General features: G+C 45.1%; 2 protein-coding genes across 2 annotated transcripts; both read left to right on the forward strand.

Moving 5' to 3' along the window:
* Positions 1–2,761: 2,761 nt before the first annotated feature.
* On the forward strand, positions 2,762–11,506 carry LOC124691546 (MADS-box transcription factor 56-like). Its single transcript, XM_047224836.1, has 6 exons — positions 2,762–3,243; positions 10,232–10,319; positions 10,439–10,500; positions 10,656–10,755; positions 10,854–10,895; positions 11,005–11,506. The coding sequence occupies exons 1-6, from the start codon at positions 2,927–2,929 to the stop codon at positions 11,227–11,229; spliced, it is 834 nt and encodes a 277-aa protein (XP_047080792.1). The 5' UTR covers positions 2,762–2,926; the 3' UTR covers positions 11,230–11,506.
* Positions 11,507–15,155: 3,649 nt separating this feature from the next.
* On the forward strand, positions 15,156–18,434 carry LOC124691547. The gene is made up of 2 exons (XM_047224837.1): positions 15,156–15,244; positions 17,123–18,434. The coding sequence occupies exon 2, from the start codon at positions 17,534–17,536 to the stop codon at positions 18,197–18,199; it is 666 nt and encodes a 221-aa protein (XP_047080793.1). The 5' UTR covers positions 15,156–15,244; positions 17,123–17,533; the 3' UTR covers positions 18,200–18,434.
* Positions 18,435–18,782: the final 348 nt, after the last annotated feature.

Genomic DNA, 18,782 nt, shown 5'->3' on the forward strand with positions numbered 1-18,782 from the left:
TGATATCTACAAAAAATATATTTATTGGTAGATTGTTATAAAGGTTTGGTCAAACTTTACATGGTTTTACTTTCCAAAAAAAAGTCTTATACTTTGGGATGGAGGTAGTATGAACACATATAGATCACCATATGCACACATATAGTTTTTTAATGCAAAATCTTGCGATCAGGGTAGCACGTGCATGCGCGTGGCAACTTGCAACGAAAAATAACTAAAGAAGCCAGTTTAACTCCTTGCACGTCCAACAAATTGGCAATCAGCCAGTTTAGTGCGTGTGAACGCTCTACGTTAACCGATGACTAGATTGGCACGGCATGCGTGGTCAAATTAATTTTCTACTACTACTGAATGTGGCAGGCATTTATACCTAGTGTGGCATGTCTTGCAAGCCTGCCTTGCCGTAAAAGGAAATGCTGATTGGTGCCTAGTGTGTTGCTTCTTCTTTTTTGTTATTTCTACTTTAAACTAGCGTACCACGAAAATAAACGAAACACTCCTCTAGATAAATATATAGTTTTTGTCAAACCTAAAAATTTGTCCACTGCTCGTATTTACTGATATATATACATATTCAAACTACACTCGGGTGTAGTTACACCCACGTGTGTTTCTCATAATCTAGTAAGTATCTATCATACCTAAGAGTATGTACATGTAGTATGAAGTATATAAAACTATTTTGGTAGTATATATACTACTTTGTAGGAAGTATGCAGTTTTTTTACGTACACTCATTTTTTACGTATACATATGCAGGTATTTCAGATCTATAGTGCAAACTATGAGTTCATTTGCATTTCTTTCACCAAACTTGGTTTGGAGTATCTTAGATATAGTGTAGGAATATACTCAAAATAATAAAGTATCAGATATACTTTCATATGGTAGTATATTAGATATGGGTGTAACTACACCTAGGAGTAGGAAGTATTTATCCTATATATATATTTATTTACAAAATAAAATCAACACAAAAAAGAATGAAACAAGCTCACTTTGATAGATCTATGGGAAAATATCACCCAAACCAGTAGAGCAAATCCTGAGATGGACCTAACCTTTACCAAACACAGCTTGAAAGTCTTGATAAAGAAGTTGGTTTAGCACCGTACTTCTAAGTTTAAAGAAATTAGTCATGGACCTATCATGCATAAGAAATTTAACTTTTTGAAAACGAGGCTTCCACTCTCTATTCGGCACAAAAAGCAATATCGTCAAACCTACAATGCATCAAGCGGTCTGAGATCAGTCATGATAGGTCATGGAGGGTTAGTGAGTTATATTTCACACAATGTTGTTGATTTCATCAAGCAAGAAGTCGTCTATTCGAGTAAAACTAGATGACACTTTGGAAAATTAAAAACACGAAGTAATATCAAAAAAATTCCCATAAAAATAAATATTAAGAATAGTTGTGCCTTTTTCAATAGTTTTGTTGGGAATCTCAATTCTCAAGTTCGGCCGAGTTACGTACTGGTGTAGGGTCGCTTGGGCTGGGTGATCAAATCATATTTTGCACAAATAACTATTGATTTGAGATAGTTAGGCAAAAAGTTGTGGCATGACAAGGCATTGGTCCAAACACACCCGAGAAGCTCTTAGAAAAACTAAGAGCATGAAAGAAATAATTAATAAAAAAAATGTGTGGAATCTTGTGAATATATTTGCTATGATAATCCAGGGACCACACAAATCTATAAAAATTGAAGCAGACAAGTAAGAGCAAAGACACATTACTAGTTATGTGCACCTATCTATGGTCATCTGTGATGCTTGTGCAACCGAGTTTTATACCAAACCACGATCATCTTTCATCGTGCCAACGTGTCGAAGATATCATGCTACAACAAACGAAACCACAATAATAAAATTCTTCCCACAAATAAACAACATTAAAATCCAGCCGTGCCTTTTTTTATTAATTCTGTTGCACATTGTATGGCTCAACTCTCATGTTTGACCGGGTACATGATGGTGTAGGGTCACTGGGGCGGGGTTTATAAAATCCCATTTTATACAAATGGTTATCCATGTGAGCAAGTTGGGAAAAAATCATGGCATAACAAGAGATTTGCCAAAACACACCCGGCAACCTCGTAGAAAAACTAAACGCACGAAATATATAGTAATTAAGAAAATGATATTTATCAGGACCACACAAATCTTTAAAAATAAAGTGTGCCAGTAATAACAAAGACGCACAGCTGTAGGCGCCTCCCCACGGTCATCTGCGACTACTACCGGGACTAGCATAGCATATTATCGGGACCACTCGAATCTTAAATAAAAGCAGGCCAGTGAGAGCAAAGACACACAGCTGTACGCGCCTCCCCGCGGTCATCTGCGCGACTATATGGTACGCCCAACCGGCTTTTATATTGGGCCGCGCGCGGGGTCACCCTTCGTCGTGCTCATGGGCCATGGGGCACTCATGCTCCACATCATAAAAAAATATTAGGCCATAGTACACTCCCCTAGTGTAATCTAATCTAACCTCCCTAGGATGTAACCCAATCAAACCTTTGCATCTCCTCAACAAAAAATCTAATCTTGGCAAGAATATATAGTACAACCCCAAAACTAATCAAGGAATCAAGCCATAGGGAGTAAGTCCTGTGGTTGGCAGCAGTATCCACTTTCGTGGAGCCCAATGAGTGAGGGGGTAGAGAGAGACATCACACATCACCCAATGGTGGAAGGAGAGAGAGGGACGTACACGTGGTAGTGCCAATTGGTCCAACCAGGCGTTGCCATTTGTGGGCCGGGCCCCCGCCCTCCCCGTCCTCGGAACCTTTCCTTTCTGAGTAACAAAATCCCCTCCTCCTTTTTCCTCCCACAAAATCCCATCTTTCTTCCTTCCACAAATGCTACCTGATTAAGTCAGGCGGCTGCAACACTCCTTAGATCCATCCATCCAAGAACCATGGCGCCGGCGGCGGTGGCTGCTGTTGAGGGAGGCGAGGGCGCCCAGCAGCAGCTGCAGATCGTGGAGGCGATGGAGGTGGACATGGAGGCGGCGGCGGCGGCCGTGGAGAAGAAGAAGAAGACGACGGGTGGGAGGAGGGGGCGGCGGGAGATGCGGCGGATCGAGGACGCGACGAGCCGGCAGGTGACGTTCTCGAAGCGCCGGAGCGGCCTGCTGAAGAAGGCGTTCGAGCTGGGCGTGCTCTGCGACGCCGAGGTCGCGCTCATCGTCTTCTCCCCGCGGGGACGTCTCTACGAGTACGCCTCCGCGCCAGAGTACGTACCCTTCATCTTCCATCGCCGCACCTCGATTGGTTTCCTCCTCTTCTGTTTCAAGATCTGTCCGTACGTACGTGCGCATGAAGCCTCCTCGCTCTTCTGTACTGTTGTTGCTGCAGTGGTGAGGGTGATGACCGTACACATGAAATATCTCCGAGTAGTGCTGTCCATCTTGAATCCTCGTCTGCTGTTCTTGGTTTTGTTTCGAGTTCACAGGCAGGTGGAGGCGTCCTGATTAATTGATTAGGGTTAAGGAGAATACCCAAACATTAACAGACCTCCTCGCAAACTAATATACTCATAAAAGGATTTACCATTTATTCGTAATTTGAAGATACCTTGTTGCCTTTGCTGTTCTAGCAGTACTTCTGCAGAAACATATATAGCGTAACTTCTGCACATTGTTTATTTGCTGAAAAGGGTAGCACACATTTGATTTCTAATTATTCAACTTAATTAGCTGTTTGTGAGCCCATCAACATACACGACATCACTACACCAATGTAATTTTTTTTTACTTCTTCACATACCTGTATCCTTTGATTTCGTACGATTAATCTTGGACATGTTTAAGTCCAGCTCCCATCCATGATACATCCATATCCATCCATCCATGTCCACAAAACATTAGTTAAAGTTTGCTGTGTACGAACTACTATATCTAGAACTGACTACTTCACTTTAATGCACATATAAGTGAACTTGTACTTGATCTGCAGGCTGAAAAACATCATACGTACTCCTATGTCACTAGCATCTGTCGCTAGGAGTACATCAGCGATATGCATCTGTGACATATCTGTGAAGTGTGAACTACCCCATGCATTAGTACTCCTATATGTCACTACCTAGTGACCAGATAGTACATGAAATACAGTGAACGTCTACAGTGATTTCTGCCCTCTTGGTACAGCTGCGCAGAATAAGTTTAGATACTTCTTTTCCGCGGTAACAATACTAGGATACAAATGTTTAATTGGGAGATTGGGATGCGTGGTATGTGGATTTAATGATATGATTATGGACATGTTTAGCCAGATATGCATATGATTCAGCATGCGTCATAACGTAGGGTTTAACTTAGTCTCATGGTTTCAATATATTATATATATATATATCTTTGTGAGGCTCGATAATATGAAATCTCATTTTTTTTTCTTAGTTTTTTTGGAACTAAAAATGCTGTAAGTGCACCTTATATATACTGTCATACTTAAAGTCATTAATCTTTATAGATTATGATATCTTCATGAGTTAATCCACAACTGACATGGGCGTGCATCATATTGTTTGCGGTAGCCGCTCATTGATATAATTTAGAGCTAATAATGCAATAGGTTCCTTTTTTCCTTTGACTATGGTTGGCTTGTGTGTGTGTGTGTGTACTTAACAAAAGTAGCCTTAAAATTCAGGATGAAAAATAATTGACATTCTGATTTTGAAGTCTACACAATTCTAACATCAGCACATGTATAGCCTAATTTACCTAGCTTTTAGTATAGCTTCTCATATGTCAAGTTGTGGGTAAAAAGATGAGGTTGATTGGGCGATTGCTAGGAAGTGGCACATAGTTGGTATGTACTACTAACTTGTTGGTTCCTTGTACCAACATAGAAGCTCTGTATTATACTAATCCTATTCCTACCATGTAATTATGAAATTAACTTAAAAAATTATACCTGTCATGCTAGTATGGTTTGACGGAAAAAATAAGCATACGCGACATTATGATTGTGCATGTCATCAGATTGTACAAGGCACATGATAGTTGCACATGCATGATCATTAAATCTATTAGTTTGTAAAATACACGTCTAACCAATTATATAACTAATAGGGAAACACTTACGTCTAAAATCTGTGTATACTTGGGAGCTCCCAATGCATCTAGAACATAACCTCGGGTGAATTTTCATGAATACTATGCAGGTAGCTTACGAGCTAGTGCCATCGATCAGTTTTTTTTTCCGGCAAGAGCAATTGTTGTACTAAATGTATTGTAATGTTATATAATGGGGAGGGGACAAATCTTCAACCCTTTGTCAATATGCTGACATTTTCTTGCCTCATCGCGCCTTAAAATGTATTACAACTGCCTGTCATGCCCTTGGGGCGTGTTTGTTTGCTAAATGTTCGATTGGTAGTTGTGATGACTTTTGATTTTGTGACCCTTTCAGAGTCATCTTTAGGTCTAGCCTTCTTCTCCATGGCGTCCTCTAGTTCATCTCTTGAGTTCACGGTTGGGTGCCTTTAACCTCATCGTTTGCACTTCTAGTTCGGCAGGAAGATGCACCGAAATTTTGTGATATGAATAAGTACACAACTAATAAACATTATACATGCAACCTAGAGTTAACCATAATTAATATGGATCTGACTCCTCGGAATTCAAGAATTTTTATGATTAACACGTAAAAAAATACGAAAAAACACATACGATGATTACTTAGATATTACAATGTTCATAGAAATATGCAAAAAATACAAGATTATAGTATAGAAAGAAAAGTAAGCAAGAGAAAGAGGGGTCAGGCATGGAGGAGGAGGATCGAGTATTCTCTGAAGAGCAAGGATGGAGAGGATGATGAGCTTGGACATGCATACCTAGGTGGTGCCCCAAGAGGAGCATCAATGACACGAATGGGAAGGGAATAGGGGAATAGAAGACAAGGAGGTGTGGCATACCGAATGGAGTACGTACATGATGGCGGTAGAAGTCGATGTGGCGCAATTCTCGGGTTGGGGTGGATAGAAAGCGTTAGGCTGAAATAGCTTGGGCTATCCTCGGCTTGAAGGTTTAACAACTAGAACCCCCAAGACTCCTAAAAAGGTTTGTAAAGTTGGGTGAACAAGCTTATCAAACCGCTCAAGCCAGCACAGAAGCATAGTGCATAAATAAATCATCATGAACTTAGGCAAGAGGACACAAACAAGTGTTGTGCTTGTGCAAGAGGACATTAACAGGTGTTGTGCCTAGGGAAAGTCTAGAATATCCCCATATTGCATCCTATATAATTTTGGCTATGGAGGATCCCCCACACCAAAAATCTGAGAAATGCGACTAATTTGGATCCCCATATTTTCTGATAAGTGGGTCCCACTATTTAGTGGGTTAGATATTTTTTGCTCCCTCGCGCTAATACTACCGCAGTTAGTCTCACAACAAGGACGAGACCGCGTAGCACCAGCGGATCATGATGCAGCTGAAGTAGGAGGTGTGATGAGCTGTGCTAGATCGGCTAGAGCAACGAGAGAAGAGCAACAATGCATGGGTGTGGCCCAACATGTAGGGAGCTAGCAAGAGGGAGGTCTTGGGAAGTCCACGTCGAATTGGTTGGTAGAGCAGGAATCATGGGAATAATCCAAACGGATCGTATGTGGGAGTTGGGGACGAGACCCATCATCCCTTCCAACTGGGGTACGCGAGGGTAGCTTTTGCCGTATCCACGGAAAAACCTGGGATGCAGATCTTATCGAGGATTTTATAGAGTGGATTTGTCCAATAATAACCAATAAATGAGAGATATATGGGGTCTATTAGAGATATTCTTATATACGAGGACATGCATAAGTGATATAGTCCATGCACCACAAATGTTTTAATTCGTTGATCTCGTTCCCCAAATCAAAAGAATTGTTAACCTACATCAGATTGATTGATGAGCATGTGTGCACCCTGCACATATTCCCTTGATGTTGAAGTATCAAGTATGTGCATAAGTGACCACATACTTTTCTCCCATGTGTGGTGTGGGATACGGCCCCCCTTCCCCGCAACTCAAAAGGAGGAGTGGATGAGAATATTGTTGATGGGATTACTAGTTGGGGGAAGAACAAGGGAAATAAATCGACAACAAAGAAGAGAAGAGGTGGGGGATTGGAAACAACAGTGGCTAGGAGATGACAGTTGCCCTAACACTAGCCATACCTTGTAAAACGCCTTTGAAAAGAGAGGGACTCGGGAGACCGATGATAAGGTTTTGCCTTTGGAAATCGTCAAGGCCTCACATGGTTACCGACTCTGGTAGACTTTGTCTTGCTCGTCAGGCTCAATGAGATGGCCTAACTCCAGATTGAGCTGAGCCCAAGCCTTATTTCTAGTTTCTAGTTGATGCTCAGCTAAGCTTGGCTTGAAATTTTGTAAACTTGGCCGAGCCACAGCCTCAAGCTATATGGGCTCGCTCTTTTCCACCTTTATCCTTTGGGCGGTTTTCCCTAGGAAAGTGCTCATAGTTGTCGTGCAACAATGGTTCAGTTAGGGGGATGGCAGGCTCCGACAGCGGCAAAAGTACTAGTCAATGCAGGCTTGTTGGAGTTTCGAGGAGATGGTTGAGGACGGCGATTCTAATAGAAACCCTAAGTTAGACATATACTCTATTTATAGGTTAGTGATCGACCACTATTTGTATGTTAGCGGACAGTCATGAAGGACCACCAAATGGGGCAATATCATCTTAGACGGTCTGAGCAAAAGGAATTATGTGTAGGGCTATCTCGGGCACATGGACATAATGAACCGACGTACATACACGCTAATGCAAACGGGTTGCCAAATCACTAGTAATCTTTGCTCAGATGTAGCCCACTATCGTCCGAAACAGATTTTACACGACACGAGGAAACACACCACCAGAGAAAGCCAACATCACATGTGTTGTTCCATTTAATCACATCTCTGGTGGTCTTTATCTAGGGCATGATTGAGATGAGGCTCTAAGTCAGGCAACTCGTCTAAATCTCACAGATGAGTCATAGGACATTTGTCGTCTCTATAGTAGCGATTTGAAGTAGTAAATCTGGAAAAGAAAGTTGTAAAGTAGAATTGGTCTCTCACTCACTGTTATGTATTCTCTTCCTCTTAAATTGAAGGCATGTTTTTTTCCACACGGTATTTGTTGCACAAATTTGACCAGTAATATATACAAAATTATATGGTTTCAGAAAGTATAAGAAGTACCATTACATTCGTCTTGCAAATATCTTTAATTCATATATATTTATATAAATTTTGTTGAAAAATTATAAGTACAAATTATAGTCAAAGTTGTATTGTTGATCAGCGAAGTTTTAGGGTGCCTTATATAGGACGGAGGGAGTATTTAACTGCAAAAAGCATGTGCGAGATGATATATAGACTTTGCAACAGGGAACTTTGACTTATTTTCCGAATAACCAACTGAATGGTTTAGGGCATTTGTGCGTAATCACCAAATATCAGTGCGATCTTGCTAAAAATAGGTATGCTAAATTGTTAATCAGGTTTGGTTAGAATTCCGTACGCCTCAATTGAATCTATTATTTTGTATTTATATGATATTACATTTGTATAGTGTTATGGCTAGTAGTGGCCTTACGTTTTTGTAACCAATGTCTTTATCACCGAAGCCGTAGAGGTCGGTGACGCCACTGCTGCTAGTCCCCCGCCGTCGACGTTGATGATTCCTTAGTCCTTCGCTGACCACCGGTAGGCGGTCTCGAGGGAGGCCGGTTGCACCATATTTTACAATGCAATGAGGGCGGCAACTAGACCTAGATCCTCCTCCGAGTCGTTGGGGTGGCGAAAGGCCGCCGGAACGGCAAGTTTATCCATCCACGCTGGCAGAGCATGCCAACGACTGTGGCGACTCCTTCAGGGTGATAGAGAAACAACCGCCCCCGTGGCGGCGAGTGCCTTAGGAACTAGGCTCCCTGATGATGATACCTAGAGCGATGCAGCAAGACGAGGACCAAGACCTTCGCTGAGGCAGCGGTGCACCCCCTCCTCCTTGGGGGGGGGGGAATGGTTGGCCCCAAGAGGATGAGGACCCTGAGAACCCGAGAGGAGGAAGGGGTAGCTGGTATGTGCTTCGTGAGTGTCGGCTCCTTCGGCGGCAGCCCGGCTCGGACGCACGTGAGGACTTCGTCGAAGTCACGGCCCCTCCACCTCCCCTACTTGTTCTTCAGCTCCAGTGGGTAGGGCCCCTCGAAGACGTTGACATTGACGTGGGCTGCGGCAAGGTTGTGCGCCCAGAGCTCATTTTTTAGTGCGAAGGCCGAGCCTTCATGTTGTGCCTCTCGGAGGGCGTCGAATCGATGATGAGCTTGAAGAGAGCATCGGTGAGGAGCGAGGGAATGGCTAGGCCGACGAGGAAAACATATTGGGTGAAGTCTTCCGCCTTCTCCTTGGTCAGCTTACCCAGCCAGCTCCTCATCGCGTCGCCGCCGATTCCACTGGCCTTGAAGATGTTCGCCATTGCCGTGGTTTGAGTGTGGAAGATCGAGTGCGGGGCGAGGGGGAACGACGAGGGAAAGTGATGCGGGGCGCAACCTGCTGGTTGGGGTCTATATAGCGGTCACGGTATGGCAACTGACCATGGCATTTACGTTGATGTAGCAAGTCGCGTCGTCGCCGTGTTGTGAAGTGGCAGCACCTGCCTCGGTGACCGACTAGATGGATGTGCCACTAAATAATGCTGACCAGATGTCCAATTGAGTCGCTGACAAAGCTAGCCCGCAACATGTCATGTCAGCTGTTTCTATTCCGCATTGGCGGTCCAACGACTAGTATTTTTACATGGCGCGATACGCCAACTCAGAGGGTCCGCTGCCAGTGAGAACGTGGGGAGCCGCGCGCATGACACCAACTCAGTCAGAGGTGGTGACCTGTGTGTGCCACGCCTCCGTTAGGTGTGTAACAGTGACGTGGTAGACATCATTGACACCGTTAGCGTTCGGTCAAGCTCATGCGTCCGTTGCACGCCACGTGTAGACCCGTAATGTTGGCACTGTAGTTTTTACCACGCCACTGGTAGTAACAATGGCGTAGTAAAAAGATGGTGCGCTACTGGTCTCCAGTAAGCACATCCTACTAGTGATATCAATATTTTAACGAGAACAGAAATGTCCACGGAAGCTTAAACCATGCCCACTAGACTGTTCACAGTATGCATGCACCCACCACCTAATTATTGATTAATTTGTGTTAACATCTGGAAATACTGATCAGTTTGCAGAAGACGATTGATCGCTATCTGAACCATACAAAAGGGAGTACACCTGCCAATGTGAAAGCTCTTGAAACTGCTGGTGCCCAGGTTCCCACCCCTCTTACACTACATATAAGTTACATATATTTCTCATATCACATATTGTGTGTGTAACGTACTATATAGTTCTGACGTCATATTTGGTAAACTACTATACATATAAGCAGATGTGCAGATCTGAATCTACAGCCTTGAAGCAGAAGATAGATGCGATCGAGGCATACCAGAGGTGACGACAGATCAGTGACATATCTGCTTAATTATCTTGTAACATCATTTTTTCTTGCACATGGAAAAGAAATGTTTTATGGGCCATGTTGCTCGATCTTGACGGAATTAACTGATGATATTCACACGGGCGCTTGAACATATATATATATGCAGGAAGCTGTCTGGAGAAGGCCTACAGTCATGTTCGGCCCAGGAGCTGCAGGAGCTGGAGCTGCAGCTGGAAAAGAGCCTAAGCAATATCCGGCAAAAGAAGGTATGCTGATTCGTTATGCTCTCGTTTTTGTATTGTATTTCACAGTCGATCATGTTTTGGTTTGCGTAAATTAATTATGATTATTTGTTCTGGAGCAGGAAAAGAAGATGATGGATCAAATTTTGGAGCTAAGGGAGAAGGTACGTATATAAATCAGAACTAAACCATAGAAAATAGTAGTTGATACCGATTAACATACTCGAGTAGGCGACCAATGGTCATATGCATTACATTGATTCATTAACTCAGGAGGAGAAGCTGTTGAGGGAGAACTCTGTGCTCCGTGAAGAGTACATGGCGCTGCCTCTGCTAGAGCTGGCCACTAGAAGTGTAGAAGCAGCAGCCGCCCCAAGATCACCCGTCGGCGAAGAACAGGCCGAGGAGGAGAACGAGGAGGAGGAGCGGCGGCAACGGTACATGGACGTGGAGACAGATCTGGTCATCGGAAGGCCGGGAACGTCTAGCTTGCAATAGCAATGCCAATTCATTCATTCTGCTCGATCAAGATTGGCACACAGATAAATCAAATAGTTGTTGTATGTGTCCTTGAATGTATATAACCAGTCTTAATCAGTTTAAATCGATCGATAAGGTGGCGACACAAAAAGAATAATCAACTAGATGTAGCGTGCATGGCAAAAGAAAAATGATCTGCGTGCATGTCTTCTTTTGTATCCAAATTGAATCGACATATCTATGGGACTTGAAATGGATCCTGCTGGGATGTACTTTCCCGTCCGTATGGCGAGAAGAGGTGTGTTTGCCTTAGATATATAGATGATGTTGGACTGGCAAATAAAAAAACTGCGGCAAAACACAGCAAAAGAAGCATGCACATGGTGTTTTTAATCACCGCTCTACTTTTTTGACAATTTTTTTATGTGTCAATTTCATGAAGGATGAAAAAATTCCTGTATTAGAGTGAAGGATGAGCAAATTGTGATAGATCCTGTGGATCAACTAGGGTAGATCTTAGCCGGGTAGGACAGGGATTACCGTGAAAGCTGTGAGGTTTACCTTCTCTCTGGAGAACGACAAACCCGTCGATGTTGACATGGTGACGGTGGCGGATGGTGAGGGAGTGGTGGCGGCGGATCTTCCCGTCGGCCTTTGCACTAACCCTAATCGGTGGGTCTTCTGGTGGGTCGAGTGGCAGCTCGGGGCAACCTCGTACCGAGTGCCACCGGCCCCCACCACTCTATATAGTGCAGGCGACAGGGGCCCACCAACTAGCGAACGGTTGGACGTCCCCGATCAAGGCGCGGTCAAAGGGCACGTCGAGCCGTTGGGCTCGTACGTGGTGGAGATCAACCTAATATTCTCCCCTTTGATCTCAACTTACTTTTAACTTTATACTATTATGTTATTTGTTTCATTTTGGATCAGTCCAGAGGGCATGTTTCATCGTCACAGCTCTATTGCCGATAGCGATTACTGTTTCTAGGGGTATGGTACATTGGAGATTTCTCAAGAACGAGTTGGGGTGAGAATCATGCCGCAGTTTACACAATTGCTCCGCACGCGTAAAGCAAATGCAGTACTTTTCTGTTAGCATCAAATTTTGGTGAAACGATTTTTTCAGGGGTTTTTGAAGAAGGTCGCGAAAATTTTAAAAATGATGAACTAAGAAGGAAAATTAACATGAAAAAGGAATTTGAAAAACCCAAAGAAGAACTTGGATCAATAAAAACCGGACAGAAGCTTTCCAAAAACGGTCGCATCTATTTTCAAAAAAGAAAAACAGCCACAGCTATTGTCAAAAAAGAAAAACAGTCACAGCTGCTAGCCTAGCGTTACTGCAGGCGACGCGGAAGAAAATGGGCCTCAACTCCCGCGATACTGTGCCTGCCGAGCAATTATGAAAAGGAAATGTTCAAGGCAGATGGTGGTACGCTGTACGCGTCCTCGAGTTATCCGATGCGTGAAGCGTCAGATAGATATTACTCCTGGGCTGGGCCAAGTGGGGTGTTGATCGTGGAGTTCCCTTGATCGTGCGTAAGCTGTCCAGTTTTTTTTTTTGTTTGAAAGGGTGGGGAGATCCATTTAGGGGTTGTTTGGTTCAGGGTAAGCCTGGCAATCGGGTCGGGTTTGACCGGGTCGACCTCTCCCAGACCCATGCCCATTTAACAAACGGGCGATGTTCGTGCCCCACGACCCTGCCCATGGGTCTAAGCGCATACCCATGCCCACACCCATCGGGTCACCCGACCCACCGGGCACCCATCGGGTCTGTAGACAACCCATCAAATAGCACCATCTTAGCTTTGTAAAGCTATCAGGTCATTTACAAAACATTTTCCATTACAATACATGCGCGTAGGAGACACTACGTTCAGGCAACCGAAAACAGATCACGCTCAAGTCTCGGGTACTTGGTTTCGCGGTTCCTTATATTGGCAACTATCTCTACATTCATTTTTCTCTTGGTGGGGTGGTACTAACTTGAAGACTACGATCCATGCATCACTTCAGGAGCTAGGTAGGCACTGTGCCAGTGAAAGGCGTGGAAGCCATGTCGTATTTTACATGGGCCGGTAGGAACTAAGAACTAGCTTTGGCACAAAACAAACTTAACAGTCGTTTAAGTCTAGTGTCTTGCTACCTAGCAACCAAGTGTTTGCTTTTTTGTGTGGTATCAAGTGTATTTACATCAAATAAAAGACTAATTGTTATATAGAATATATATTTATTTAATTATCAATACTAATCGGGACCCATCGGGTTACGCACGGGCACAACCTTATGCCCATACCCTACCCATAACTAATCGGGTTACCCATGGGCATGACGAATGGGTGAAATAGTCGACCCATACCCTACCCATTCGGGTCGGGTGCCCATGGGCGCCCAGACCCATGTGCAAGATTGCCGGCCTGAGTTCAGGGTATCCTTTAGGGGATGAGGGCACCCCCAACCCCAACCAGCTGGTTAGGGATAGCCATTTTTCCTGTTTGGTTGAGTGTGAGGGATGGGAAATTTTTTGTTTGGTTGGAAAGATAAAATGTGGCTGGGTTGAGGGATGAGGAGTGATTTTGATGTAACGGTGACCTCTTTACTAATACGGTGAGATTACCACTCAAAGAATATACCGGCAGATTGAAGTGCCAAATTCCACAAATCTGCCGGTTCAGTTTAGTTAGAGGAAATTGAGGAAACAGAGTGAGAGAGAGGCGAGTGGAACATCCCTGACATTCTCTGTCTTCCCATACCAAGCCACATATACAAAGATAGATGGAATAGAGAGAGGCGAGCAAATCATCTAGGCCAACACCCCGACCTGCTCGTCACCCCTCCTAGGACGCCTACACTGCTGTTCCATCTCGTCCGCCATGACCTCCGTTCCATCCAATCTCAGGAGCTCCCGGATAAACGGGAGATGGAGGGAGGTACCTGCTGTCGGGCGTCGGCGTCCAGAGTAATCCCGCCCGCGTACGTCTCGTCTCCCCTCGCCGTGCCTCAGATTATTTTTGCTGCCGCTCAGTTCACCAGAGAGAGGGAGCGAGGAGAATGGGGACTTTCCTTTTCTTCCGCGGGAGGTGAGCGAGCAAAACGGGGAAAAAAGGTTTCAGGTGAGGCTAACGGCTGGAGCCAGAAGTGGTTGGCCTCATCCGCCACATTTCGCAGGACGAGCTCAACCACCATTTTGGAGGAATATTCGTGAAATCTGATTATCCTCAACCACTCTCGCACCTGAACCGAACAGCGGTTGCCCCTAACCGCTTGAGGAACCAAACAGCCCCTTAGTCAGTCCTTGGTTTCTTCTTTACGTAGATCGCGTTCCTTGTTTTCATTTTAGGAATCTCTGGGTCCGTTCTTGTGTTGTTAAGTGAGAATATATCAAATATGAATTAATTTTCGCGAATGTTTGACGTTAATAAAAAAATTAGATTTCAAAAAGTGTTGAGACGTGAAAATAAATATAAAGGAGAAATGAAGAAAAGATATAAAGAAAAGGACATGGATGATGGTTCGAGCCCGTGGATAACGCAGGACACAACTTCGTCGAGATCGCAATGCAAAGGCACACTCATAATTTGGCAGTGCTGTGCAAGTCGAGCCACTTGCATCGCATCGCATGCGTGCGTGTTGCCTGCTCCGCCGCTCCACTTGCCACCGCCGCATCATCAAGATAAGATACCGCGTGGTGGCCCCCACATGTCATCCAGACACCTACAACCCGGCCCCACCTCTCAGCCTGGGCGACCCAGCTGCGGGGTGCGTGTACCGTTTTCCTCTCGCACGTGCTCCGCCACATCCCAAGAAGAAGAAGAGGAAAATTCCCCAATCTATCTTCTATCGCTCGCTCTTTCCTCCTCCTCCACTTGACTCGCTCCGCAACGCAAATCCACCACCATCGCCCACCCCGCCCGATCCAGCACCTCAGCCATCCACCAACAAGGTCTGCTCGATCCCATTCCCCGTCGCCCAGATCCCCAGCCTCAGTTCCACCCAGCGGTTCCCCATCACCACCCCCCGGCTTTCCTCACAGGTAACGCACCCGATCCTCCCCCCACTTTCCCCTTCGCACAATTCCGCTCCGATCTCGCGGATTCCGCGCCCTACACCTGCAATTCGGTTAGTACCGCCCTGATTGGCGACGTTTGTTACGGGAATTGGCGGGTATCTACGGATTTCGCGCCGAACGGATCAGTGCCCCATAAATTGGGCGAATTGATCTCCGTCCGATCGCTCGATCCGGCGCGGCCAATCCTGCACCAGGAGTTGAGGAAACTCTTTTAGCCGGCCGCCGAATTGGTTGTTGACCTTGTTATGCGTGATGGGGAATTCGGCTGTTTCTCGACGTGCTAGAGAGACCTCAGGGACCTACTCCTACGATCTGCTTGCCAGCTGCCCTGGTGATAACGCCAGCTTTAGCAAGGGAATTCAGTTGCTATATATATGTTTGCTGGCGAGATCCCGTGTCGTCTCGCTGAGCTCAATACTCTCGCGGCGGATCTCCGTCCGCTATCTTTGTAGGACGTTGGTTTGGCAGCTTGCAAGTTGGCGGCCATCTAGTTACGCGGCAATGGCAGTCGGTATTCGGTGGATGATATTACTGGATCCATCCTGTGCGCATTTCTTGCCGTTTTAGGGAAATACTATGATGTTTCTCCCGTTTAGCCACATGCCCAGCTAGGTATGACTCCTCAAATACGACGCCATAATCATGCGCAATTCATGAATTTGGTTTACTATCACACTAATTGGGTGGGGACGTAGTTAGCGGGAATTGTCGGTTACTTACCAAATTCGCGGTCCACGCCCAAGGCCCTCCCTCAGTTGGGTGAATTGAGATCCGTCCGATCGCTTGGTTCGGCGCAGCCAATCCTGCCCACAGAGGAATCCTACAGTTTTCGCCGCCCTCCTAGTAACGGTAGGTTTAGCCAGGGAATTCAGAGACTATATATCTTTGCTCGCGAGATCTCGTCTCCTCTCGCAGCGACACGCGGCGAAGAGTGTTCGGCATGCTGTATGCGAGGTCGCCGATTTGGCAGCTTGCGAATTGGCGGCGATCTAGTTACACGGTAAGGGCAGTCATTATTAATTGGATGATTATGCTCTGGATCCTGTGTCGTGGCGTAGAGTACGGCATTTGTTGCCCATTTTATCGAGGGAATTTCGGATACCATGTCTTTGATGCCTGAGATCTCGTCTCACTCCTTGCTCTCGTGGCGGCACGCACCCAAGAGTCTTCTGCGTGCTCTCTTTGTAGTATGCAAGGTCTTTGTTTTGGCACCTTGCGAATCGGCAACGGTCTAGTTACGCGGTAATGGCGTCACTCATTATTAGGTGGATGATATACTGGATCCTGTGTCGTGATGTAGAAGTACGGCATTTGTCGCCACTTTGGGGGAATACTATGTTTCTGCCATTTAGATACATGCTGGGTATGACTCCGCAATAGTGACTCCATAATCACACAGAATTAGTGAATTGGCTAAGTCAAGGCCTGGTTGGTCGTGTTAGTCCAAACGGTCGTGCCCTAGGGAGGAATTTCAAATTTTTGCTGTCGAATTTGTCTGCTTGTTGTGCTGGTTTTGAGTCCAGGATCTGCTCGTCAACTCATCTGGTAATAACGGTAGGTTTAACCAGGAATTCCGATAGCTTTGTTCGTGAGATCTCTCTTTCTTGTCTGTTCGTAAACTGCTTTATTTAGGAATCAAAATAGCTCTATCTTGCTATTGTGGCGCAGAGTGAATTTTGAGCGTTCTGTGCTCTCTTTCTAATGTCTGTGTTTGTTTGCAAACGTGTGAATTGGCAGTGACCTTGTTATGCGTGACGGGGAAATAATTATTAGGTGCATATTTGTTCATTCCTGAAAATGTTGATTACCATATCTCACCTGAAGCTTCATCTGTTTATGCAGTAGACAATCCCTTATGAGCTGGTCGGCTGTGGTTTCACGTCAATTTGGGGGCTACTAAGATGGGTCAGGAGCTGGGCACAGAGAAGCTTGGATCAAACTTAACGGTTGATGACATAGCAAGCGCTTTCTATTTCTCCCTCCTGCTCTCCCCTGTCGTCTCCTACTGGGACTGCATCTTCCGCAAGATAAGATACTCATTCAGACCTGAGTGGGTGTAGCATTCTGCAGCTACCGCTTCAGCACTAGTAGTTGGTCAGATAAAGGAAGTCAACAGGCCCTTAGGAAAGAGCATCTAGACTACAAGAGTCCAATAATTATGAGCTTTGGAGATTTTGGTTTTCAGTAATTATAACTAGTAGAGGAGTTTAGCTGAGATAGTCAATAGCAGACAGGCAGGCACAGACAGTTGCCATGGAAAAGGGTGCTAGTAACCAAGCAGGCAAGGTCTCGAAGAAGGGAAAGAAGAAACAAGCCAAGGATGAACTGGACCGGCAGAAACAGGCCGAGAAGAAGAGGCGGCGGCTAGAGAAAGCGCTCGCAAACTCTGCTGCCATCATCTCGGAGCTGGAAAAGAAGAAACAGAAGAAGAGAGAGGAACAGGAAAGGCTGGACGAGGAAGGTGCTTCGATAGCTGAAGCAGTTGCTCTTCACGTCCTCATAGGTGAGGAGGACTCCGATGAATCCCGCCATCTGATACTAAACAAGCACAGAAGATGCAACGACTGGGACCCCTCAGCTGGTTTTGATTTCACCCTGGACGCTCAAGGCACTGATGATATCTATTCTCCTGGTGGACTTACCTGCGCCAATCATGCTTATGCTACCAAGGGGAGGTGGATTGACTGGGACAAGGCCCATCCACTCCCAACCTGGGGAGAAGTCAGGGAACTGAAAGCGTCATACTACCAGGGAACATTCCACCAGTCGGTTGCCTGCCCAGGTTTCATGGCGGCCCAGGCGGTCTCGTCGCTGCAGATCCGAGAAGATTCCTCGAGCCAGGGAGTAGCTGCAGCCAGCGTCGTTAATAGGATGCTTGGTGGTGGCACCAACAGGCTCAGCCTTTACAGAGAGATATAAAAAGAAAGTATACACCCTGCCATATAGTATTTTTTGTATATAGTCACCAAAGGAGTGCTGACTCTTTAGCCTGCATGCAGTTGTTTCTGCTATCAGAAGAACCTGATAGTATACTGTTTGTTTTCGTTGGTCTGATAGGATATACTTTGCGTCTATTATCGGTATTGTAATGAATCATCGTATTGTTTTGATTCTCTGCTTGTTTTCTTACAGAATATAAGTCCAGCCTTTTGCATTTTCTTTGAGTTGTGTAGAGTTGATGAATTTTCCGTTTATGTATTTTTGCCTCATCTCTCTGCATTTATACCTCCCTCTATATATAATTCTAGCCTTCTCCACTTTCTTTCGAGGTACAAGCTGTGTGTGGAGTTGATAAACTTTCTGTTTATACCTTTATAGAATGTATTTATCCCTTGTTTCTCTGCATCATTTACGTTAAGCATTGTTCAAAAGACGGTGGCAGTATTTTGTTGTGCTAATGTGCACCAAGCATGCTGCTACCAAATGAAACGGACCTAATTATGCTGTGGTGGCTTGTTTGTTTCTCATGTCAGGTGAATCCATATATGTGAGAATAAATGAT

Source organism: Lolium rigidum, chromosome 2 (genome assembly GCF_022539505.1).
Source record: "Lolium rigidum isolate FL_2022 chromosome 2, APGP_CSIRO_Lrig_0.1, whole genome shotgun sequence".
NCBI lineage: Eukaryota > Viridiplantae > Streptophyta > Magnoliopsida > Poales > Poaceae > Lolium > Lolium rigidum.